Here is a 26,970-nt window from a genome sequence, read left to right as displayed (position 1 = left end):
CTCAAGTCTCAAATTTGTGACTGAAGTCCGACTCAAGTCAAGTCATATGACTCGAGTCACCCATCTCTTGTAAACACACAGGGTGACAGCAGATCTCAGCTCTTTTAATGTCATTTCATATTTACATGAAGCGTGAAACCGCCCTGAGGCCCATCTGCAGTACTTCACCAGTTATAGCAGCAGTTTCACACACACTCATTAATTTTGTTCTTTCTTTTTTTAGAGCAACTAATGTATTGCGATATCCCAGCATCCCCAACTTTATATAAGACTTTTGTGATGCGGTTTGCTTGGAGCTAAACTTCCTCATGTAACTCCAGTGTAATTAATGTGTGTATGAGATGTTTTTAGTGTTTTTAGGTCACGTAACACTTCTCTGAGCCCATTATAACAGCAGTTATTCTACTTTGGTTAAGTCTGCTACCAAAATAAAAAGGGTTGTCTTTATCACTGATGACACCTATTGAAACAAGTGTTTATAACCAGTAGTGTTCCTGGTTTGTCAGTTGTCATGAAGGGCTTCTGTGAGCGTCATGTAGTGGTATGAACCACTGATACACTTGACTTCTCATGAAACAAACTACTCTAATTATTCAAGTAAATGAGGAAGGAAACAAGTGAATCTGCGTTCCATTTCAGTGCAAACAACTGAACAGACGAGAGCTTTCTGGAAGAAAGGTCAGCATTTTACATACTTTTTGTACTTTATTCATTATGTTTTACATTAATATACTGTTAAAGTTGCCTGTTTAAACAGTATTGTGGAAATGAAAACGTGATAGTTGTTTCATTTGATGCGTGTACGTTTCCTAATAGCACAGAGGTCGTGAACAAGTTTTGAAAAATGCTCGTTATTTTTGCCGTAGTAGCTTGTTATTTTGATTCGTTATTTCAAGATATGAGGTCTGTATTTCACCAAATGTGTAATTTGTACTTCAAATTTTAACGTCCCACATCCTTTCAGCTCACGGTCTGACTTTATAGAATACAGCTAAGGAAGTGTGATGATTTATCACTGAGTCTTTGGTAACAAAGACTCTTCATTATGCCATCTCAGGTTTTTCCCTAATATTTAACAGTTAAGGTAACCACAATGTATGTTATTATTCCAACAGTTTATCTGTTATGAGTTCAAATAGTGATAGCTCTTTGAAATGATGACAAATTAAGTCATTTAACCCCAGTGTAGGTGCAGGTAATTAGCCTAGCAACGACCTTGCACAGGTCATCAGCCTACAGGTGCTGTACCTGGCCACGCTTCTTTATAAGTGTCACGGTCAGCGCGCCTCCCATGCCCACCGAACACCAACACAGAAAAGCGTCTCCAGAATACTAGCTCTCCCGGACTACACCTCCCAGAATCCACCACTGACTCTGATTACTCCACCACCTGTTCCTCATCAGCCGCTTCCTATAAAGACTGAACTTGAACTTGACACCAGTGCGAAGTCTTGATCTGTTTCGACAATCATTCTGAGCAATTTTCTGGTTTTCTCTATTCTGTTTTCGGTTTCTGCTTCTGTGTTTTTGTTTATGATTGTTTGCTGCCTGCCCTTACCCTCTGCCTGTCTTACCGTTTCCGATTTCTGCCTGCTCTCTGCGATTGTGTTTATTTGCCCTGACCTTGCCTGTACGACTACGAGTTTGTCTTTATTAAAAAGCTGCAAATGGATCATCCACCTAACGACTCTTTGTTACAGAAGAGTTCGCCGCCGGACGATCCAGCAGCGGTCTTTCAACTCGCAGCTCAGCTCTCCGATCAAGCGCAACAGCCCGCCGAACAACACCAGCAGCTAACGCAACTCACCACACTCACCGATGAGCTCGCCGCCACATTGCAGCACCTGCAAGGAATCACCGGCGCACCGAGCCATCAATCTCCGGCGATGCCGCCCACAACGGTCACGTTTGCCACCAGTCCTCACCTCGCCTTCCCGGAGAAGTTCAACGGGGATACCGGGAGGTGTAAGGGATTTCTTATGCAATGCTCGCTCTTCGTGGCACAACAGCCCGCTATATATCCGACCGAGGCTTTATCCGACCGAGGCCTTTGTGTGCACTCTCCTCACTAGCAAGGCGCTGGATTGGGCCACCGCAATATGGAAAGAAGACGGAACCACTTTCCCGTCCTTCGAGCACTTCCTCGCACAAATCCGCGCTGTCTTCGATCACTCCGCCACCGGTGAGAGCGAGGAGGAGCGTCTACTGAAAATCTCGCAGGGTGATCACACCGCCGCTGAGTATGCGCTGGCATTCCGCACCCTCGCCGCGGCTGCAGGCTGGGAGGAACGGCCGCTGAAGCTGCTATACCGGAAGGGCTTGAACCCGGAAATGCAAGCGGAGCTTGCCTGCCGGGACGAAGGGAAAAACCTGGCCAAGTTTATGGACCTCTCCATTCGAATCGACAACCTGATGCACACCCGACGACACCGAGCACGCGCCGTTCGCTTCGAAAGCCACCAATCCATGCAGCTCGATTTCACGCACCTCACGGCCAAGGAACGAGAAAGGCGATTCCACTGGCGCTTCTGCTTGTACTGCGGAGAATCTGGCCACAGGCTGTCGGCTTGTCCCATCCGACCTCCTAACAAGCGTGACACTCTGGTGAGTCGAAGCCTCTCCCTTCCTCAATCACAGAACTGTGCCCAGATTAACGTATATCTCGAGGTGCGAGGAACAAAGATTAGCCCGGCAGCGCTCATCGACTCAGGTGCAGCCGGGAACTTTTTGTCAGAGGAGCTTGTGCGGACCCATGATGCGCCGGTAACCCATTGTGCGCCCCCTGTGGCCGTGGAGGGTATTGACAGCCAGCCGCTCGGAGAGGGGCACATCACGTGTATGACAAGGTAGTAGTAGTAGTAGTAGTAGCCTTTATTGTCACTGGTCACAGGTACCAGCGAAATTAGCCATCAACCTGCCCATACATACAATACATACAATATGACAAGGGGGGGACAGGACAGGAAGACAGGGGATTGAAAAGAAATACAGCATAACATGAGGGAAGGGAGGAGAAAAAAAAAACAACCCCCAGACTATGTGTGGGAACAGGAAAAAAACACCTCAGCAACATAAGCACATAAACAGTACACCATAAACACACGACGTGCAACAGGGGAGGGGAGTGGGGGGGTGGAGGTAATCCAGCACAGGCAAGCAGCCATCAGGTCCTGCGGCCTTTATCTTCGGCGCTGGTCACAGACCCGCTTGTCAGACTGGCGGTACAAAGCGGCGAAGGCGTGGGATGGGGGGTGGGGGGTGAGTGCATATCTTTATATATATGTGTGTGTGTGTGTGTATGTATGTAAGTGTAGGCCTGGAGAGTCGTTGCTCCCGGCATCAAATCTTGGTGCCTCAGTCCGCAAGATTGTCATAGCGTTACACAGCAAATTGCCATGGAGACAACTTTGATTAGGTCCCAAAGAGAGTCAACAATCAGCAGGTGTCTGTAGAAGTGGGGAAAGGAACGCAAGAGCGTCTCGCTGCAGTGCTCTTCCAGGGGAATTGTTGTTCCAACAGCGGCCTTGGACGAGGCCAGTGCTGGTTGGGGGGAGCGGAAAGCAAATAAGATTGGGATTGTTTGGTCTTGGGCCAAAACAGTATCCAAAGCAGTGAGCTTCATCGTGATGTTATCCATATTGCGGTTATTAGTCCCAGCCTCAGTGCTGACCGCTCTGCCCACTGCATCGATCATGACGGGCAGCTTTGGGAGATTTTGAACAGCTTTTACCGTTTTCTGATTCTCTCGATAACCCAGGGCAATGCCTAATCCAATCAGCAGAACTCCTGTTATCATGGTTCCTTATTGTAGGGACCTCAGCCTACAAGTAGGGGCCCATCATCACAAGCTGATCTGCTTCCACATCATCCACTCTCCCCGACATGCCTTCATCCTAGGCCTACCATGGCTCAAACTCCACAACCCAGTCATCTCCTGGCCCGAGCGAATTCTGAGCTGGGGCAGCGCATGCACCCAGCACCACCAGCCCACAGAGAGACCACTTCAGCTTAACACCACGATGACCGACCTACCTGGGCTCTCGAGTGAGTACCAGGACCTCGCAGAAGCATTCAGCAAAGCCAAAGCAACCCAACTGCCCCCACATCATGCCTGTGACTGCGCCATTGAACTCCTGCCGGGTGCCACACCACCCAGAGGGAGAATCTTCCCTCTGTCACAACCAGAGTCTGCGGCCATGAACAAGTACATCGGGGAGGAGTTGAAGAAGGGGTTCATCTGGCCCTCCGTGTCCCCAGCGTCGTCGGGCTGCTTCTTCATAAAAAAGAAGGACGGGGGCCTACGGCCATGTATCGACTACAGAGCCTTAAACGACCTCACGTTGAAGTTCCGGTACCCTCTTCCGCTTGTCCCATCAGCCCTGGAACAACTCCTCCGAGCGCGGTACTTCACCAAGCTAGATCTCCGTAGTGCCTACAACCTCGTCCGCATTAGAGAGGGAGATGAGTGGAAAACCGCTTTCTTGACCCAGTCCGGCCACTACGAGTATTTGGTCATGCCGTTTGGCCTTTCTAACAATCCGGCAGTGTTCCAGTCATTCATCAACGATGTGTTCCGTGACATGCTAGACCGTTGGGTAATCGTCTACATCGACGACATCCTTATCTACTCTGAAAACCTGAAGGAGCACGTTCAGCACGTGAGGGCGGTGCTGGAACGGCTGATCCAGCAACGTCTATACGCCAAGGCAGAAAAGTACAGAACTACAGAACGTTGTTCCTGGGCTACGTCATTGCGGCCAAAGGTACATTCAGCACTATCGCTGCACCGCTCACGTCCATGACCAAGAAAGCCCCAGCCCGTCTCATCTGGTCACCGGAGGCGCTTACGGCGTTCCAACACCTGAAGGAGATCTTCACCTCGGCTCACATCCTTCACCACCCCGATCCAAACCGACCATTTGTAGTGGAGGTGGACGCCTCCGACACCAGAGTCGGAGCCGTCCTGTCTCAGCGCCAGGGGCCGGCCAACAGGATGTTCCCATGCGCGTACTTCTCCCGCAAGTTATCTCCCACGGAGAGCAATTACGACGTGGGAGACCATGAGCTGTTAGCCATGAAAGCAGCATTTGAGGAGTGGAGGCACTGGCTGGAGGGCGCGCTGCACCTGTTCAGAGTCTTGACCAACCACAGAAACCTGGAGTATCTCCGTGCGGCCAAGCGCATGAACCCCTGGCAGGCAAGATGGGCGATGTTCTTCACACGCTTTCAGTTCTCCGTGACCTACCGCCCAGGAAGCAAGAATGCTAAAGCTGTTGCTCTGTCACGTGTGCACCGAGAGGTAGACCAGGACACACCACCTGAACCCATCATCCCCGAGACCCGTGTCCTCGCTCCGATCCAGTGGGACGTCCTGACAGAGATCTCCCAGGCCAACGTGCAGGCGCCACCGCCTACCGAGTGTCCTCCTGAAAGAACCTACGTGCCCGAGAACCTGCGCACCACTCTCCTACAGCTCCCACATGCCAGCCCTAGCTCCGGCCACCCTGGCATCACAGGGACAATCCACCTGGCCCAAAACCAGTTCTGGTGGCCGTCGTTGTCCACGGACGTGCGGGATTTTGTGCGGAGCTGCGGGGTCTGCAACACTTCAAAGGTCCCTCACCAACTTCCCGTGGGACTGCTGCAGTCTCTACCAATTCCACAACAGCCCTGGTCTCACATCGCTCTGGATTTCATCACCGACCTGCCCCGGTCAAATAATTACACGGTCATTCTCACCATCACCGACCGATTCTCGAAAGCCTGCCGCCTGGTCCTGCTACCCAAGCTTCCTACCGCATTTGAGACAGCAGAGACGCTGTGCGATTCTGTCTTCCGTTACTACGGACTGCCCGAAGACATTGTTTCGGACCGAGGTCCCCAGTTCACTTCTCGAGTCTGGTCCGCTTTATTCAAACGACTGAACGTCAACGTCAGCCTCACCTTGGGGTATCACCCACAAGCGATCGGACAAATGGAGCGGTTAAACAAGGAGATCATCCGCTTCCTCCGCTCACACTGCCAAAACAATCAGACGGAGTGGAGCAAATATCTGATGTGGGGGGAGTATGCGCAAAACTCCCTCATCAAACCCGCCACCGGCCTGACGCCCTTTCAGTGCGTCCTGGGCTTCCAGCCTCCCCTCTTCCCATGGTCCGGCGCGCCCACTGACCTACCGGCCGTCGACGACTGGTTCCGCCGGAGCGAGGAAACATGGAGCATGGCACATCGCCAATTACAGCGGGCCGCAAGGAGACAGACCAGGCTGACAGACACCGCAGGGCAAACCCGGAATATCAACCCGGTCAATGGGTCTGGCTCTCGGCCCGCGACATCCGCCTCCGCCTACCCTGTCGCAAACTGAGCCATTCCAAATCATCAGGCAGATCAACCCGGCCTCGCACTGCCCCCGACCTACCGCATCTCGCCGACCTTTCACGTCTCGCTGCTTAAACCTGCTGTTGGGCCTAGAGAGAACCCAGACCGCCCCACTGACCCACCAGATCCGCCTCCGATGCTGATTGACGGGGAGGAGGCGTACCAAGTCCGCGACCTGCTGGACTCCAGACGCCGAGGAGGTCACCTGGAGTACCTAGTTGACTGGGAGGGCTACGATCCGGAGGAATGCTCATGGGTGAAGGCGGGCGTCATCCTGGACCCCTCGCTCACAACCGAATTCCACCAGCGATATCCTGACAAGCCGGCTCCCTGTTCTCAAGGACGACACCTTCATCGCACACGCCCTCACGTTTTGAGCCGCTCGTGCGGGGGGGATCTGTCGCGGTCAGCGCACCTCCCACGTCCACCGAACACCAACACTGAGAAGCGTCTCCAGAATATAAGCTCTCCCGGACTACACCTCCCAGAATCCACCACTGACTCTGATTACTCTACCACCTGTTCCTCATCAGCTGCTTCTGGTTGTCTCTATTCCGGTTTCGGTTTCTGCTTCTGTGTTTTCGTTTATGATTGTTTGCTGCCTGCTCTGATCCTCTGCCTGTCTTACCGTTTCCGATTTCTGCCTGCTCTCTGAGATTGTGTTTATTTGCCCTGACCTTGCCTGTACAACTACGAGTTTGTCTTTACTAAAAAAGCTACAAAATGATAATTTTGTAATAAATGCGCAAAAAAATGAAAGTATTGCATATTATTGCATACATATGGGGTACATAAAGAAAATGTAAAATGGATTTTTTAAAATCCATTATAAAATATACAATCCTAATTGTTATATAAATTACTACAAAATGATATTTTTGTAATAAATAAATGACAACATGAATACAAAACCATTTACACTATTCATGAGGAGAAAGGCTTATTTTTATATTACAAATTATAAAAATAATTGCATATTACAAATGAGGTACAAAAAGAAAAAGTAAGCTTTTTAAAAATCCATTATAAAATATCCAATCTTAATTGTTAATTGATAAACAATTTCAGATCATTTGAGCATGATGTAATGTATAGATAAAAAAAAGTTCAACCAAATTTATTGGAATTTTGGAATAAACACTCTTTAAAATCACCATATCTGGCAACATTATTGCACCGGTGGGCATATTTAATCCATCATAAAATTAAAATTTTAAAATGTTAGTTGATAAAACTCACTCAGATCACTTCATAATGATCAACTCCAGGCTCTAATTAAAGATCAGCCAATTTTACTGCGGAATTTTTTCATAATTCCTATTCAAAGTCACCACATCTTGCAATATAATTGTGCCATTTTAATCCATTATAAAATAAACAAAAATCAAAATGTTAGTTAATAAAACCATCTCACATCACTTCAGGATGATGTACCTGTAATGAGTCTGTCTGTGTTTTGCCCTGTTTCTGTCTGCTGTCTTGCCCTGCTGTTAATTGTTTGCTCCGCCCACTCATTTGTTACCATGGACACTAATTGAACTCTATCTCCCCCCAGGTGTGTCGTCTTAGTCTCTGATTGTCTCTGCGTTGTGATTGGGTCCTGTTTGGTATATCTACTCTGTTTGTTCACTTCCCTGGTGTTAGTCGTTATGGTGTGTTCATGTCTATGTTCCTGTTTCCTGTTTTGCTCAGTGTTCTGCCCTGTTTTGCCTGCTTGTCTGTTTGCCTGTTTCTTGTTTTGGTTTATTAAAAGTTTAAACTGCATTTGGATCCTCACTCGCCTTTGCCTCACCGCGACAGTACCATAGATCTGTTTTGTACAGGTCTATTTTTATTTATTTTTATTGTATCTACGTTTACATTTTTACCAAATTACTATTTTTCCTTATACTTCTACTTTCCTAAAATAAGTCATAAAACACATTTCACTACATGTCATATTGTGTATGTTTATGTAGGTGACAAATAATATTTTAATTTTAATTATCATTTTAGAAATGGATTCCAGACATTGTAATTTGAACGAAAATAGCCTTAAGATTTTACAGTTAAACTGCCTGATATTTGTTGTGAGCATAGAGTTGATCATTATGAAGTGATCTGAGTGAGTTTTATCAACTTATGAGTGTGTGTTTGAGTATATATATATATTATTTGAGTAAATTTTAACATATTAAAATTTCAGTTTTATATTATATTAAATAACTGCATTTCATTGTCTTGTACTTGTGCCTCCTGGTACAATTATACTATATATATGATGACTTTGATTAGGAATTATTAAAAAAAATTTGACAGTAGAATTACTTGATATTTATTCTGAACATAGATTAAGTCATATTGAAGTGACCTAAGATGGGTTAGTCAATTGGTGCAATTATATTGACAGATGTAGTAAATTTTAATAGGAACTATGAAAAAATTCCATAGTAGAATTGGCTCATCTTTATTGTGAACATGTAATGAGTCTGTCTGTGTTTTGCCCTGTTTCTGTCTGCTGTCTTGCCCTGCTGTTATTTCTGTCCACACAGGCTGCTCAGGTACTTGTTCAGTCTCTTGTCATTTCTAGACTGGATTACTGCAATGCACTGCTGGCAGGTCTACCTATGAACGCAATCCGTCCTCAGCAAATGATCCAAAATGCAGCTGCACGGCTTGTTTTCAACCTGCCAAAGTTCTCGCATACCACCCCGCTGCTGCGATCCCGCCACTGGCTTCCGGTAGCTGCACGCATCAGATTCAAAACACTGACGCTGGCCTACAAAGCCAAAAATGGACCAGCTCCCTCTTACCTCAAAGCCCTCATCACTCCTCGCACTGCACCCTGCACCCTCCGATCTACCAGCACTGCTCGACTGGTTCCACCATCTCTCAGGGTAAGAAGCAAGTATACTACAAGACTCTTCTCTGTACTGGCACCAAGGTGGTGGAATGAACTTCCCCTAGAGGTCCGGACAGCTGAGTCTCTGGCTATGTTCAAGCGGCGGGTTGAAGACCGACTTATTCAGGAAACACTTCAACTAGCACTTCTTTCCTTATCTTTTGCATTTATAAAAAAACAAAAAAAAAACACCTTTGACACTTTTTCATTGTAACTCTGAACAAATGTTTTAAACTCATGGTATCTTAAGTATGTAACTTAGTGATCCAGCATTAATGTATTCAATGTTTGAATTAATGTATTCAATGTTTAATGTATTCAATGAGATTTAAGCACTTATGTACGTCGCTCTGGATAAGGGCGTCTGCCAAATGCTGTAAATGTAAATGTTAATTGTTTGCTCCGCCCACTCGTTTGTTGCCATGGACACTCATTGAACTCATTCATTCCCTCTCGGTTGTTGTCATAGTTACTCATTGTCTCTGCTTTGTGATTGGTTCCTGTCTGATATATATACACTGTTTGTTCACTTCCCTGTTGCTAGTCGATGTATGTGTTTCTGTTTCCTGTTAGCACTGTGTTCTGCCTAGTGTTGCCTGCCTGTCTGTTTATCTGTTTCTTGTTTTTGATTATTAAATAATTAAGACTGCATTTGGATCCTCACTCGCCTTTGCCGCATCGCGACAGAATGACTAGCCAGTTCATAGCAGCCATCTTATGAACTGACTCGGGATTGGCGGCAGCCATCTTGTAACCAGGCTTGGTGACGGGCACATAGGCCTCAACCAGGCTTATAGAAAAAGTATCACTGTATTAATGTACATACTTACTACTAAATCTAATCTCTTTTTTTAAGGGGTGATGCAGCCATGCTGATTAGAAAAATGCACTTTTCACTAGCGCTAATTCTCGTGTTTATGGCAGGTAAGCTTCTATAAGTATTACTTTACAGTCTGCTCTGAAAGTATTGAAGTGACAAGGCCAATTTCAGTTCCTTTCAGTGTTCTCTTCAGGAGGTGAAATGCTGCTCAAGTGGGTTAAAGTCTGGTGATTGTCTTTTACAGATTGTCACTGTACTTTATCCCCCGATAAAGTAATTTGTTGTGTTGTCAATGTGTTTTAAATCATTGTGTAAATCATTTGCACAACAAAGTTCCTCTCAATTCATTTTTCTGCATTTCTCAGTAATCTTCAGACAGAATGCTTCTGTTGATTTCTGAAGTCATTCTGCTGCTACCATCATGAGTTAGATCATCATTAAAGATTAGTGAGAATGTTCCAGAAGCAGCCATGCAAGCCCAAACCATGACACTACCACCACCATGTTTCTTTGTGAAATCTGTCCATTCCAGAGATGCCAATCAACCTACCATGCATGTCTTTGGATGGGGAGGAAACCGAAGTACCCGGGAGGAAACCCCGAGGCACGGGGAGAACATACCCTGAACACAAGGCGGAGGCGGGAATCAAACCCCCAACCCTGGAGGTGTGAGGCGAACGTGCTAACCACTATTACCCCCCCCCCCCCCCCCCTCTCAACTTCAAAATGTCTTGCTTCTCTCCTATAGACAGCTCTCTGGTTTCCATTGTGGTTTATCAACAAGTAAGTCTTCACTATTGAAACCCTAGGCTCAATGCATCAGTAGACATTAAGAGCAAATAATTGAAACCAGGGGAGTTTGAGGTCCGGTGTGGGTGCAGGTTTTTATTTCAATCAAGCAGAACCCACACCTCAACCTTGACAGCCGAGATCAACTGAACAAATATGTGGATTAAAGTGTGACTCCTGCTTAACGGGGATGAAAACCTGCGCCCACACATGCCCTTTGTAGATATGATTGGACAGCCCTCCAGTCCAACCAATTGTTGGTTCAATTCAACAGGACACATCTGGGCAGTAAGAGAGCCTTGTCATTTACATGTTCAAATATATTTGATCAATTGAAAAATAGGTGTGTTCAAGCAAAAGGTAAACATGTTCTAAGTTGTTTAAAACATCTAGATGTGAAAATCAGGAAATGAAAGCTACAATTCTGATCCATCAGCTCATCTATTAAACCCAAACCTAACTGTCTTTGGTTTATCGCAAAAATAACAGACCTGGCCTTGCTGTTCAAATACTTTCGGATAAGTCTGTATGTTACTTTCTGTTTCTGTGTATAATGTAATATGCTCGATTTCGGTTAATATCCGTTAGATGTTAACAGCTAGTGTATCCCAGCAGTGTTCTTAATAATCTCCCCTATAATCTGGTGTCACCCAGTAGAAGATAAGCCTAGTTTATTCCTCAAATAAAAATCTTATGTAGATTTTTTCTTCACCACTCTCGCCTCCGAGGTTTTAAATTTACATCCGGATTTCTGTAAAGCTGCTTTGTGATGGTGTCTGTTGTTAAAATTGCACTAAATTGTTGAGATATTAAGTAATTTTGGATTATTAATATTTGTTTATACTGACAGCTTGAGCTAGGAGTGAGCCAAATTGTTTTACAGGCAAAAGGTGAGCAGGTTCAATAGTAAACTCACATATTCAAAGGATTTGTCCTGTGTGTGCGTGTGTGTGTGTGTGCGTGTGTGTGCGTGTGTGTGTGTGTGTGTGTGCGTGCGTGTGTGTGTGTGTGTGTGTGTGTGTGTGTGTTCCAGGAGTTCAGGCTCAGCACAGTGTAACTTTCTCCTCTCAGAGTCTCTGTGTTTTTATTGGATCTACAGTAAAAATCCCCTGTACATTTACACCTGATCACTACGGAATCACAGAGAGACAATGGTATCGAGTCCAGAGCTCTGAAGGAGAACCACAAGACCTGAGAAAAGATCCAGAATATTCAGGGCATGTGTATGTAAAGCCCGGGGAGACTGACTGTAGTCTGACAGTGAGTAATGTGAGAGTGAGTGACTCTGGAGTTTATTACCTTAGATATAAAACATGGGGCAGTTACTGGATATCAGCTTCATCTGGAGTTCAACTGACTGTTACAGGTAACACACACACACACACACACACACTTTATTGTGTAATATGTAGTATGTATTTACAGTGATTTGGTCCATAATTGTGTGTAGACTTGCAGGTGAAGGTGGATCCTTACACTGTAGGACAGAGAGAAAGGAAAGTGACCTGTAGCTCCACCTGCAGACTCAACACACATGGTTTCCTCTGGTACAGGAATGGCCAATACCACAAATACACAAAAGACTCCATTGTACTTGACTCCATCAGTCTATCTGATGAAGGCAGCTACTCCTGTAAGGTGTATGAGAGTGAACACCGCTCTCCTCCAGTGTGTAAGTGTCAGAGTAAATCTGTCCTTCAGCATCTAACCAATGATGTGCACAAATCTAAATTTAAATAAACTCTCTTGCAATGATTCTCATGATTCTCAATAGTAAGTGACCCCCAGGGTCCATGGGTCCACAGGTTTTTTTTATTTGCTTGTTTTTGTTTGTTTTATTTGTTTGGTTTAATTTACAGTGGTAAATAAATGTAATGAGAAAATCAAGATTTTATTTTTATTTTTAACACTTAAATTGACCCAAACTATATGAGAACCTCTGATCTATTCAGTGGTAGTGTTTAATAACTACACTGTATCTACTCTGTACCCTGTACATATAATTATCTCAGGGATGGGGACACAGATTTTGTGTGCAGCCTGGTAGTTTTTTTGTTCATAGCTGCCTTATGTATAAAAGTGTATAAAAGAGAAGTGCTTTCTAGAAAACAGAGAAAAAAACATGGACATAACTTCCTACTCTGCTAAATGCTCAGCTTGTAAGCTCTTAAAAATAACATGTTGCGCTGCGCTGTTTGTGTAGAGCTTCTTTATCAGCCGAGGTATAAGCTGACTGATGCAGGAACAAATTTTACTAGGCAGTGATTTCATCAGTCATCACGTCATTGTTAAGCATATTGAGAAAATTTAACTTGTCAAAAACAGTCATCATATACTCACATGCTCAAGATTCTGTATTACTACAGTAGGTAACTAACTGTATGTTATTGCATCATATTAGCTGCCACTTTTTAGCCAAAACAACTTTGGTCTCCAATCAAAATATGCAACTGAGCAACGCTCGGGAGTTTGATGGATTTATCTTTTTTCTACCATAATAGCATTCATTTATACACATGCTGTCTCTGTGTGTTTCAGGTGTACTGGGTAAACAGTGTTGGGGTGTGACTTACACTGCTGAACGTGTGTGTGCTCTAAAAAACACATCAGTTGATCTTTCCTGCTCTTATAAATATCCTGCAGGCCTCACAGTAATAAAATCAGTGTGGTTCTTTAAAAATGTTGATAATGAGCCTGAGGATGTGAGAGAGGATGAAGAGTATCAGGGCCGAGTGCAGTACACACAGAGCTCCCAGAATGACTGTAGTCTGAGAATCACTAACCTGAGAGAGAAAGACGCTCAAACATACAGGTTCAGATTCTACACTAATGATCCTGCAGGAAAATACACCGGAGAACCTGGAGTCTCTCTGTCTGTCACAGGTAATGTCACGCTATTATACATTTATTTATCTACAGTTTTACAGATACAGTAAAAGTAATTACAATCTAATTTAATATTTGCAGATCTGAAGGTTACAGTAGACTGGTACAGCTGGAATAAGAAGCTGAGCTGCATCACCACCTGCACTCTGTCTAACAAACCCACTTACATCTGGTACAAGAACGGACAGCGTGTTACTGGCCAGGACAGAAAAGAACTGGATGTCAGCAGTTGGGGTGCAGGCAGCTACTCCTGTGCTGTAAGAGGACATGAGGAACTTCGCTCTCCTGCTATCTGTAAGAACTCACTTTAAACTTCACTCACTCTGTCATTGTCTCACTGGCAGCTTTTGTTAGATTACAATAAAATCACATGTAGTGATACATAACTGTGTGATGCTTTAGTTATAGATTTTTTTTCTTCTAACTGATTTTGTATGTTTCAGGTGTTTATGATGAGAAGAACTGCTGGAGTGTGACTTACTCCACCCAGACTATCTGTGGTCTAATTGGCTCATCAGTGGACATACACAGTTATTTTACCTTCCCTAATAAATACAAGGCCATGAAAATGTTCTGGTTTATTAAAGAGCAGGTTAATGTTGGGCCTGTAGATATGATCAAAGATGAAGAGTATCAGGGCCGAGTGCAGTACACACAGAGCTCCCAGAATGACTGTAGTCTGAGAATCACTAACCTGAGAGAGAGAGACGCTCAAACATACAGGTTCAGATTCTACAATGATGATCATACAGGAAAATACACCGGACAACCTGGAGTCTCTCTGTCTGTCACAGGTAATGCTGCATGAGTAACATTTGTTCTTATAGGTAATAAGTTACACGTATTCTACATTTGAAAATAACACCAAACCATACTAATTGTTTGCAGATCTGAAGGTTACAGTATCAGACCCGGGCAGCGGACAAATCGATCTGAGCTGCATCACCACCTGCAGTCTGTCTAACAAACCCACTTACATCTGGTACAAGAACGGACAGCGTGTGTCTGAGTGTAAATCTGCCTCCTGCTCTGTAGCTGCAGTCGGTGGTGCGGTCAGTTACAGCTGTGCTGTTGAAGGCCATGACAGTCTCCTCTCTCCTCCAGTGTGTGAGTGTGGATTTTACTCTCCTCATTCAGAGTCCATCTACATCTCTATCAAACACTGATCCTGAACACACAGCAGCTGATTCAGGTGTTTTATTTCTGTTCAGATTCCCCTATAAACACCACAGCAGTGGTTCTTTCCTCTGGAGACACAGTGGAGGGGGATTCAGTGACTCTGAGCTGTAGCAGTGATGCAAACCCTCCTGTTCTCACCTACTCCTGGTTTAAACAGAGTTCAGCTGCAGACACAGTGCTGATAACAGCCCAGAATTACAGCATCAGTAACATCAGCTCCCAGCACAGAGGACTGTACTACTGCACTGCTCACAACCAGCTGGGACACCACAACTCTACACCAACACACCTGGATGTGTTGTGTATGTGACACCACTTAATATGAATGTACTCATAAAAAACAACAGTTATATATACAGACATGGGGGTAAAAACAAAGAACACACTACTTTAATAACAATAACCTCAAGTGACAAAAAAATAAGGTTTCAACATGTAGACATTGTTTCTCAAAAACTAAACTAATATTTAGAAACCAAGTGGGGAAAAGTAAGTATCTGGCACCAAGATGTTAGCAGCAGATCCTTTAAGTTTTCTAAGGTGCTTCCATGGATCGAACTTGTTTGTTCAGCACATCCCACAGATGCTTGATTGGATTGAGATCTGGGGAATTTAGAGCCCAAGTCAACACCTCAAACTCCTTGTTGTGCTCCTCAAACCATTCCTGAACCATTTTTGCTTTGTGGCAGAGTGCATTATCCTGCTGAAAGAGGCCACAGCCATCAGAGAATACCATGTCTATGAAAGGGTGTACATCTTACAACAATGCTTAGGGATGGCAAGACCCAAGGTTTCCCAGCATCCCATTGCCTCCACCGACTTGCCTTTTTCCCATAGTGCATCATGGTGCTATGTGTTCCCCAAGTGAGTGATGCACACACACCCAACCATCCAGGTGATGCAAAAGAAGACGTGATTCATCAGACCTGGCCACCTTCTTCCACTGATCTATGGAACAGTTGTGATGTTAACATGGCCATTGTTGCCACTTTCCGCATTGGACAGGGATCAGCATGGGCACCCTGACTGGTCTGTGACTATGAAGCCCCATACACAACAAACTATGATGCACTGTGTATTCTGACACCTTTCCATTAGAACCAGCATGAACTTCTTCAGCAATCTGAGCTACAGTAGCTCGTCTGTTCGGTTGGACCACACGGGCCAGCCTTCGCTCCCAATGTGCACCATTATAGTTGCTTTGAGACAATGTGAGACAAGAGCTGCAGGTTTGGAGATGCTCTGACCCAGTTTGTCACGAACGTGGGATAAAAATGGACCCAAATGCAGGACAGCTTAACAAAAACAGGATTTATTAACTAAAAAAACCACGAAACTGGACAAAGACAACAGAAGACACTAGGATTCTGCGCTTGCACGAGGCAACGCGGCTCAATTAAATAATACAAATAATCATGACACATGAGGGACAGGTGTGCAGAGGCGGGGAGGAAAAGACAAGGGCGGGGCAGACACGTGAACAAGGAACATAAACAAAAGGCACATGGCCAAAGTCCGGGCAGAGTCCTGACAGTACCCCCACTCGAGGCGCGGCTCCCGACGCGCCAATCCGTCCTGACAGTCCCGACGGGTCCGGGAGGGGGGAGCAAGGCACACGGCGAGGCAGGTGGGGGGAGCAAGGCACACGGCGAGGCAGGTGGGGGGAGCAAGGCACACGGCGAGGCAGGTTGGGGGAGCAAGGCACACGGCGGCGCAGCCAGAGTGGCCGAGCGACGTCCACAGCCGAACAGAAGGGTTGAGCGACGTCCACAGCCGAACAGGAGGGCCGAGCGACGTCCACAGCCGAACAGGAGGGCCGAGCACAACCCCCGACGCACCACGGTCAAACCCACCACTCAGAACCAGGAAAAGGGGAGGGAGGGCGGGGTAAAAAACAAAATCCTCCACAGAACAGAAAAAAAAAACCAAGAAAAAATCCAAGGGCAAAACACGGGCCTGCAACACCCCCCACGGACAGGAAGTGGGGCGGTGTCCTCCCCGGAAACCGGATGTGAAGCGACACCCCCCCACCGGACAGGTGCGGGGCGATGTCACAGGACACCGAAAAAAAACAAAACAAAACTCGGGTTGGCGACATGGCCCGCAACCAGGAAGTGAGGCGGCGCCCCCCGTGGGGAAACCGGAAGCGGAGCGGCGTCCCTCACCGGAAAAATGCGGACCGATGTCACCAAACCACAAAGTCCAGGGGAAAAAAATCCAATAAGAGAGAAAAAAAAAAAATAATAATTGCTCCCAATATCGGCCGGTCCAAGCTGCAGCTGTCCTGCTGGGTCCTGGTCTGGCGGAATCCTTCTGTCACGAACGCGGGATAAAAACGGACCCAAATGCAGGACAGCTTAACAAAAACAGGATTTATTAACTAAAAAACCACGAAACAGGACAAAGACAACAGAAGACACTAGGATTCCGCGCTGCACGAGGCAACGCGGCTCAATTAAATAATACAAATACTGTAATCATGACACATGAGGGACAGGTGTGCAGAGAAGGGGAGGAAAAGACAAGGGCGAGGCAGACACGTGAACAAGGAACATAAACAAAAGGCACATGGCCAAAGTCCAGGCAGAGTCCTGACACAGTTTTCTAGCCATCATAATTTGGCCCTTGTCAAACTCGCTCAAATCCTTATGATAGCCCAATTTTCCTGCTTCTAACACACTTTGAGAGGAAAAAAATGCACCTTTTTCCTAATGTATCCCACCCACTAACAGGTGCTGTGATGGAGATAATCAGTATTATTCACTTCAATCTGTCAGTGGTCATAATGTTATACCTGATCGCTGTATATCTGAGAAACTTTGTCTCTCTCTTCTTTACAACATTTCTTCCGTTCAATGATGTTTGAGGCCATTTGTTTACAGCACAACAAACGAATGAGTTCAGGTCTGAACTCTAACTTGACCATTCCAAACCCTTTGACATTTTCCTCTTATTGACGTGGATTTACTGGTGTGTTTGGGATCAGTGTCCTGTTGGCCTCACATTTGTCTCAATGACATTAAGCTTCCCAGTCCAGTGGCTACAAAATGATCCAATATTATCACGTCTCCTTCACCATTCTTGACAGGTGGACTGATATGTTTGTAGTGATGTGTTGGTTTTGTGGTGTTGCGCACGTTGATCAAAGATATTCAGCTTGATCTCAATCCAAAGGATATGTTTCCAAACGCATATAGATTAAGGAGGGAAGGGCTTGTTCCTAGCCTTACTTTCTATAACCCCTCCCAGACCGACGAGCAGCAAAAGTCTGCTATGAGGTTATGGCTGATGTCCTTTCTTCTTGGCATGATGTAGACACAGAATATGTCTTGAAAGTTTGTGAACCCTTTAAAAATTTCTACATTTCTACAGTACATAAATATGACCCAAAACATCACAGATTTTCACACAAGTCGTAAAAGCAGTCACTGTGAACCCAGTCAAACAAATCAGGCAAATATATTATACGTGGTAATTTTTTTAATTCAGGGAAATGTTTCAATATTAGATCTATGTGAGTGGCAAAAGTATGTGAACCTCTAGGATTAGTATTTAATTTCAAGATCAAATGAGAGTTTATCTGAATTATTGTTTGCTCATCTGGCTGGAAAAGGTTACAAAATCTTCTCTAAAGAATTTGGACTCCACACATCTATAAGTCAGACAGATTCTGTATAAACAGAGGAAGTGTAAGACCATTACTACCTTCCCCAGAAGCAGTCAACCACAAAGATCATTCCAAAAGCAAGACACGTAATAGTCTGTTGGGTTAGAACGGAACACAGGGTGACTTCTAAGCAATTAAAGGCCTCTTTTATGTTGGTTAATGTTAATGTTTTGCCACCAGGTGAACACTGAACAACCTTGGTGTGCATAGCAGAGCTTCAAGGAGAATGGCACTAATGTCCAAAAAGAACATTGCTGCCCTTGACGTTTTCCCCAAATGGTTTCTGTATGTTGGTTGTGTTTATGGGAACAAGTTTTTTTTTCTTTTTTGGTCACCTGAGGTTATTTATAATAAAATCTATACTCAGCATCTCTACAGGACAGTTTACTTCTTAAGCTGTTTTACTTCCACATGGCTTCACATAATTGCAGAGAAAACTAACAACCACAGATGGCGTGCAGTAATTTTGCTTAGGCACGTGGGAGCTGTGATCTCAGTGAACATACTGTGCAACAAATAATGTGATTGGAGAAATTATGCATAACGGCCTCAATGAACCACAGAGAGAGTGAGTGACCTTGGGGTTTGTCCACCAAGCCAGATTTAGATTTGCTGACAGTAATATTTCACTCTTCCTCTTTTGTACAGTGACATTTCTTTTCTAGCTGCTCTTACTTGTGGATTGCTTTCTTTCATTGTTAATATGAAATGAGCTTAAATTTATCATCATGTTCCTATCAGTGATTCGTCTTATAGAATACAAGGGGTTTTCCATACTAATTCATTTTCAGGAATATCATGTTTCTTGTTTAGATGCTCCTGTGTGTAAATTCATTCATAACCAGCTTCCTAAATAAGGCTTTTAATATTAAGACCTTGTGCCTGTTTTTAGATTCTCCTAAAAACACCACAGCAGTGGTTCTTTCCTCTGGAGACACAGTGGAGGGGGATTCAGTGACTCTGAGCTGTAGCAGTGATGCAAACCCTCCTGTTCTCACCTACTTCTGGTTTAAACAGAGTTCAGCTGCAGACACACTGCTGATAACAGGCCAGAATTACAGCATCAGTAACATCAGCTCCCAGCACACAGGACTGTACTACTGCACTGCTCACAACCAGCTGGGACACCACAACTCTACACCAACACACCTGGATGTGTTCTGTATGTACCACTGTTTTTATTTATTTTTGCTAAATTTAATACATTCGTTGTCTAATCAACCGCCATTTCTAATCAGACCCACCACGAAACCTATCTGTGACCGTCATTCGATCCGTGTCTGGTGATATGGGCACTTTGTTGTGCACAAGTGACTCCAACCCCAACAGCTCTTACACATGGTACAGGAAAACAAAAGAAGGTGTGAAATTGATCCAAAATGGTACCACGTTACCTTTATCCTCAAGAGAAGATGGATTTCACTACTGTACAGCAAGGAATAGATTTGGATCATCTAATTCATCAGAATTGCCATATACATCAGGTAGTCGCTTCTCACAAGTGTGCAATGTTTTGTATGATGGGATCATACATTACTTTTTCTTTTCTCCATTCAAGACCACGTTTCAGCTATTGTCTAACATGTGGATTGTTGCTTACTGATACAGATAGCAGTGCTGTGAAATACGTGGTCTCTGGATTCGCTATTGCTTTGGTTATATTGGTCATTGCTGTCATTCTGTGGATGAGGTAAGTAAACAACAATCCATTGACAATTCATTAAACTCTACAAATAATCCACATATCAAATCTGAGGCTCATTATTGAAAAAGAACTGAAGTAACATTCCCCAAAATAACGGCTTAGCAATTCAGGAAAACACAGGTCCATGTACACAACTTTGAGAACCACTGATTTAATTTTTCCACACATCATTGGGGTTAAATTCACTCATGTAGAATATATAAATAAATTAATGGTTATGTTGTAGGTTTTATGGCACATATTCCAACAGGACAAGAGCACCAGCACCAGCACCCACAGTCAGGAGTGAGGAGAACAACAAGGTGAGTTTTAGTGAATCATTCAATTTGTTCCTCAAAAACGTCAAAGCAGATTTGACACTCTCTCTCTCTCTCTCTCTCTCTCTCTCTCTCTCTCTCTCTCTCTCTCTCTCTCTCTCAGAATGACTCTGCTCCTGTATATGGTAATGTCTCAGCCATGACTTCTGACCCCACACAAACAGCCTCCCCAGAAGATCAGGACATGGTTCAGTACTCCAGCGTTTATTTCCAACAGTCCCACACACAGGAAGTGCCTCTCTACTCAACCGTTCAACTGGCAAAGGCTCTCAACCAGGAAGAGGAAGTAGAATATGCCACGGTGAACCTCGTCAGATCAAGAGCTGATCGGTAGGTGATGCAAACGACAATGACTGATGATGTCACACCTTCTGATTTCTTTCCACTTTCTCTTGGGGGAAAAAATACACTTCACAGGCACAGCTGCAGTTCATTCCAGAAATCCCAGTAAACTCATTACTGTCTTTTTGACTTTTTAGCTAATGCCAGTTTTCAGCAAAAAAAACAATGTCTACAATGTGTGTGTTTGAGAGTGTGTGTGTGTGTGCGTGAGTGTTTGATTGTGTGTGTGAGCGTGTATGTGTGTGTGTGTGTGTGTTAAAAAAATATAAAAAAAATACTACTCCAGTAATGATTGTATTGTCTGATTTAGACAGTAAATAAGACCTGATACCTGCGTTCTGAAATGAAATAACTGCAGACAGCTTTGGATATTATTAAAAAAAATGGATCGGTCAGAAATGGGTTTCTCTAACAATGGGCCTCATTCATAAACATCATAAACATTTGTAGGTGAATTTTTTATAAGCAATTCTAGAAAGTCTAATTAGTGTTTATGACAAACATTAACAAAAGCAGAACGAAACAAATCTATGAATTAGGACCAATAAGAACAGATTTAAGATTTAAGAACATAAGTGTAATGACAGGTCATGAGACGGAGGATCCATGTGCACGCTTTTTAATACAAGCTCGAGGTACAACAGGCGTAGGTCAGAATCAGCAAACACAATATCAAAGTTGAGGCAAATCAGAAACAGTAATACAGACAGAAGGTCGGGGCAGGAGGCAGACAATCATAGAGTGGAGCAAAAACCAAAACAGAGTCGGGACAGTCGGGACGGACGGAGGGAGGGACGGACAGCAGAGGCGGATATAGACTTCACAGAGAAAGGAAGTTCAAGTTCCTGCTTTATAGGAAGCCGGTGATTGAAAGCAGCTGGTGGTGTAATAATGACAGGAGCGGTGGTTTGTGGGAGATGTAGTTCGGGAGTCGCTAGAACTCGGGCTAAGGTTCCCTCTGGTGGCGGTCGGGAGACGAGGCAGGTACTTCATTCATAACAATAAGCCTAAAGAAACGCTGATATACAAAACTCAACTTAGAGTATTGTTACTGTAATTTCGTCAGACGAGACGAGACGGAATATGTTCAACAACCTTTTTTTTCATGACTAAGACGAGACAATGACAAGATTGCACCACTGTCCAAAAACTCTGACTTAAGCCCTATTCGGACGGGACTAGTTTTCTAAACGACGTTAGAGTTAGAATTTTTTTTCAGCCGACGTCTGTCATTTCATGTATGGATTCGGACGGGATTAACATCTCTGTGTTTATTACGGAGGTAGGAGTGTCTGTGTTTTACATGTGGGCGTTGCACAAGACCACATGTCCAGGATGCGTGGATTGCGTTTGGTCATCATATGGTTTTATATAGAACTTCTTATAAACCCACTGGAATAAATAAGTTTTTATATAATTTTCACGTTATGTAATTGACTATAGAAATGAAAGTACTCTTACCTGAAACTGATATTACAGTAGCCAGTCTTAACAATTTACGTGATTTGGCTCTTCTTGTTGAGGTAATTTGCTCTGGAATTTTTACACAGGTCGTGTGAGATAAAGACAGACATGGCAGATTCGGACGGGATTAAAATCACAAAGTACGTCTGTGAAACTGAAATTTCTCTAACGACCCCCTGTAAAACTAGTCCCGTCCGAATAGGGCTTAAGACTAAATTAACATGCATTCGCACTGTTTAGTGTGTGTAGAAACAATTCGTCCACACGCCGCTCAAAAAAAAGTCCACCGTCTAGTCAGGCTTTTTATGTTAAATTATATTTCCTGTCCCTGCTCAGGCTCTTTTATTGTACATGACAGCTTATGTCCTGATGACCGGTCTTTGCATTACGATTAAAAGCAGTATCAATAAAGTAAAAAATGTGATGTGCAGTCAAGTTCGAGTGAAACACTTTTTTTACTGAAATGTTTATCAGTAATAATCTCAGTAATAATGTGTTATTTTAAAAAAGACTACAATTTCTTGACTAAAACTAGACTAAAATGACGAGACTTTTAGTCGACTAAAACTTGACTAACAAGAAAAGATATGTGAATGACTAAATATGACTAAAAGTAACAAGGACATTTGGCACAAGACTAAGACTAAATTAAAAATAGGTGACGAAATTAACACTAACTTATTGGTGCATATGTTGTTCAGTTTGCCATTTAAAAATGTTTGTTTTTTCCAGATTATGTAAGTAAATGAAGTTTGTTTTTTTTAACTGATGTAGACATGAGTTAAAAAAAACTTCCATTTCTGCCTCAGAGAAATGTTCTTTCCCCATTTTCTTCCCTTCTTGTGGTGTCACCTCAGTTTGGTGTGTGTGTGTGTGTGTGTGTGTGTGCATGTGTGTGTATAATTTGTGCCAAATGTGACAATGATGCAGTTTTCATTTTTAGAGAGAAAAATTTTTCCTTCAAATTTGTCTCTTCACAAATGAAAATGTCAGCACTTTTTTTAAACGTTGCAGGAAGGATGAAATCTACAACAACCTGAAATCCAAAGAATAAGAAGCATCTAAACAGACCAGAAACTTCATCGTCTCCAGCTAATTTCTTGTGTTAAAATAAGATCCAGATATTCTATTCTCCAAAAAAATAATGTATTAATGAATTGTAATTTATGGAAGTGAATTTATACATTTAAAAATGAAATTCTTTTTTTTTTTATCTCAGATTAAACTGAAGTCTTTTTTATATGAAATTCTGTGTTATTTGAAAATGTTTCTTTTATAATTTAATGTATTGGGAGGCTTTTATTTTTTTTGTTTGTTTGTTTTTACCATTTGTACGATTATATTGTTTGTTATTAGTGAACTTGCAGCCGCATATACAAGCAAAATGGAGGTTTATAAAAAAAAGTACTTACATACATTTATACGACAATTTTTGCCTAAATGAGGTTGTGCCACAAAAGTTAATACTGTTTGTCTGAGATTAGAAAATCTGACCATCACCGCCCTCTAGTGGATATTTCCAAACAGAAGACGTTCATCAGACGTTCATCAGATCATAGAACTGGATGCCTCATTACTTTCATTCAATATCTTTTGCCCTGAATTCAGCGCAGGGCCCCATGACATGGTCTGGAATATGCAAAGGCACTATTTTTTTTCCTGTTATGTGCAGGGACGTGACAGATGCTGTAGCATTACACCATGTTTGGAAATAATTCCATCTTGGGTTTGTGTGTTATTTGTGGCTTTCTTTAACAACATCATCACCTTATTTCTCCAGACACTTGACTCCTCTGTAAGACCGGCATCTCTGACACTATCAGTTAATCAGTACCCATGATGTTTCCTCCTCGTATAGCTCGTTATTCCATGTGCATTATTCTATAATGTTAGATAATGTTGATGTTCCAGCACAGTCACTTGTATTATTAGTTTTATTGAGTAAATCATACAAATGCCATTTCTGACCTTTCAGACCTCGTACTATTCATGGTGGGAATTAAACTGTGTATTTATGTAGAGTTTGTTCAGGTTGAGTTTAAAAAATGTAAAAAAAATTTAACTAAACTTTTCATTGTAAAGACTTGTGTGTTAAGAGTGTTTTAGTATTAGGACAGGGTTGCCAAGACCACCATTTTCATTTATAATTGTGCAACATTTAATCTGTTCATACAGGTTAATTTTTCCCCCATGGAGTAAAGATTTAACATATGACATTAATTATATTATTATTATATATATAATTTATATTTCATCAATGAAGAAAACCATGAATAGCATCAGAACCAGAGGTGTAAAAATAAATTATTTTCTATTTTCACCAGAGCGAATGATTTTGTTCACCAGCTGTCAATCTTACGGTACGATGATGTATTTATAAACCCAGACTGTGTGTATGATTAGTCATGTACAGTGATTTTATTTTCATATTAAAATTGTATGTAATGCAAAACAGTGACTGTATGGCAGTGGCATATTTTGAGTTTTTGGATATGTTTATTGGTCAAACAGGCAGGCTCTTTTATGCAGATCTGGCAACCCTACATTAGATTCAAGTGTTTCATCAAAGACAATGGGTTCTTTTTTGGATAATTAAGGTTTATTGGTTGCTATAATTAGATCAATATCACCAAGAGTACTTAAAGACCGGATGCTCTATTGAAACTGTAATCATCACTGCAACTGGAAACTATTAACATCTTCTTTCCTTTCTCCTTTGTCATGATGACAGCGTCTGTAGAAGATTGTAACTTGAGAGCCTTGCAAGAATTTCACAGAAAGACAGACATCTAATTCACTTACTTGGAAGAAAAAAATCATTGCGTGTACATTTCTTATTGCAGTAAACACACAGGGTGACCGCAGATCTCAGCTCTTTTAATGTCATTTCATGTTTACATGAAGCGTGAAACCACCCTGAGGCCCATCTGCAGTACTTCACTAGTTATAGCAGCAGTTTCACACACTCTTATTTTTTTTTTCTTTCTTTTTTCAGAGCAACTGATGGTGTGGCCTAAACATCTCGTGTGGCCTAACCATCTCTCTCTCTCTCTCTCTCTCTCTCTAATGAGAGAGAGATTAGGCAGATATTTAACTTCATCTTACAGTTAATGATTACTGAAATATGCTGATGGCCAGCTCGTTTTCTTCCTTAGCTGTGAGTGTGTGTAATGTATTGCGATATCCCAGCATCCCCAACTTTATATAAGACTTTTGAGATGCGGTTTGCTTGGAGCTAAACTTCCTCATGTAACTCCAGTGTAATTAATGTGTGTATGAGATGTTTTTAGTGTTTTTAGGTCACGTAACACTTCTCTGAGCCCATTATAACAGCAGTTATTCTACTTTGGTTAAGTCTGCTACCAAAATAAAAAGGGTTGTCTTTATCACTGATGACACCTATTGAAACAAGTGTTTATAACCACTAGTGTTCCTGGTTTGTCAGTTGTCATGAAGGGCTTCTGTGAGCGTCATGTAGTGGTATGAACCACTGATACACTTGACTTCTCATGAAACAAACTACTCTAATTATTCAAGTAAATGAGGAAGGAAACAAGTGAATCTGCGTTCCATTTCAGTGCAAACAACTGAACAGACGAGAGCTTTCTGGAAGAAAGGTCAGCATTTTACATACTTTTTGTACTTTATTCATTATGTGGTACATTAATATACTGTTAAAGTTGCCAGTTTAAACAGTATTGTGGAAATGAAAACGTGATAGTTGTTTCATTTGATGCGTGTACGTTTCCTAATAGCACAGAGGTCGTGAACAAGTTTTGAAAAATGCTCGCTCGTTATTTTTGCCGTAGTAGCTTGTTATTTTGATTCGTTATTTCAAGTTATGAGGTCTGTATTTCACAAAATGTGTAATTTGTACTTCAAATTTTAACGTCCCACATCCTTTCAGCTCACTGTTTGACTTTATAGATAAGCTAAGGAAGTGTGATGATTTATCACTGAGTCTTTGGTAACAAAGACTCTTCATTATGCCATCTCAGGTTGTTCTCTAATATTTAACAGTTAAGGTAACCACAATTTGTGTTATTATTCCAACAGTAAATAGTGATAGCTCTTTGAAATGATGACAAATTAAGTCATTTAACCCCAGCGTAGGTGTAGGTGCAGGTAATTAGCCTAGCAACGACCTCACACAGGTCATCAGCCTACAGGTGCTGTACCTGGCCACACTTCTTTATAAACCTATAGCGAATACCCTACGTTGTGAAGTTGTCTTATAGACAGACGCACTAAACTACTCTGAGTAGTTTTAAGGGTTAAAAAAGAAAGGGAACTTGGATTCAGAGAAGAAACATATATAGAGAAAGTAAAGGAAGTTATATGTAAAAAAAGAAATTCTTAGAAGCAAGAAAAAAGTGGTCTGAATTCACTATAAATATACAGGTCCTTTAAGTAAAAAGTGATTTGCACCATTCTCATTTTGTGTCTTTAAATTGACAGTAATAGGTCTGTTCTGTGCTACAAAATGATATTTTTGTAATAAATGAAAAAATATGAAAATATTACATATTATTGCATACATAT

The 26,970-nt window shown here is 42.8% G+C and overlaps 2 protein-coding genes across 2 annotated transcripts in view; both read left to right on the top strand.

Moving 5' to 3' along the window:
* Positions 1-524: 524 nt before the first annotated feature.
* LOC132838490 (sialoadhesin-like) lies at positions 525-24,808 on the top strand. The gene is made up of 15 exons (XM_060858816.1): positions 525-678; positions 10,116-10,183; positions 11,902-12,234; positions 12,319-12,540; positions 13,407-13,751; positions 13,836-14,048; positions 14,198-14,548; positions 14,643-14,861; positions 14,966-15,235; positions 19,493-19,762; positions 19,839-20,084; positions 20,209-20,290; positions 20,532-20,607; positions 20,726-20,952; positions 23,443-24,808. Exons 2-15 carry the CDS (start codon positions 10,177-10,179, stop codon positions 23,480-23,482), a joined length of 2,901 nt encoding a protein of 966 aa, XP_060714799.1. The 5' UTR covers positions 525-678; positions 10,116-10,176; the 3' UTR covers positions 23,483-24,808.
* A 1,083-nt stretch (positions 24,809-25,891) lies between these two features.
* The window catches only part of LOC132838489 (sialoadhesin-like), a 40,650-nt gene continuing 39,571 nt past the window's right edge, over positions 25,892-26,970 (top strand). The window contains exon 1 of the mRNA XM_060858815.1: positions 25,892-26,045. The gene's annotated coding sequence lies outside the window, so the exon portion shown is untranslated. The remainder of the gene's footprint in view (positions 26,046-26,970) is intronic.

This window comes from Tachysurus vachellii, chromosome 23 (assembly GCF_030014155.1).
Source record: "Tachysurus vachellii isolate PV-2020 chromosome 23, HZAU_Pvac_v1, whole genome shotgun sequence".
Classification (NCBI taxonomy): Eukaryota; Metazoa; Chordata; class Actinopteri; order Siluriformes; family Bagridae; genus Tachysurus; species Tachysurus vachellii.
Note: the sequence above shows the minus strand (reverse complement) of the source record. Positions and strands in the feature narration are given on the sequence as shown.

What these genes read in the sequence shown, in the direction of transcription:
- LOC132838490 (XM_060858816.1), top strand. An exon ending in AGTTCAACTGACTGTTACAG is followed by an intron (nt 12,235 to 12,318) that starts GTAACACACACA and finishes AATTGTGTGTAG; the next exon opens with ACTTGCAGGTGAAGGTGGAT. An exon ending in AGAATTGCCATATACATCAG is followed by an intron (nt 20,085 to 20,208) that starts GTAGTCGCTTCT and finishes TTACTGATACAG; the next exon opens with ATAGCAGTGCTGTGAAATAC.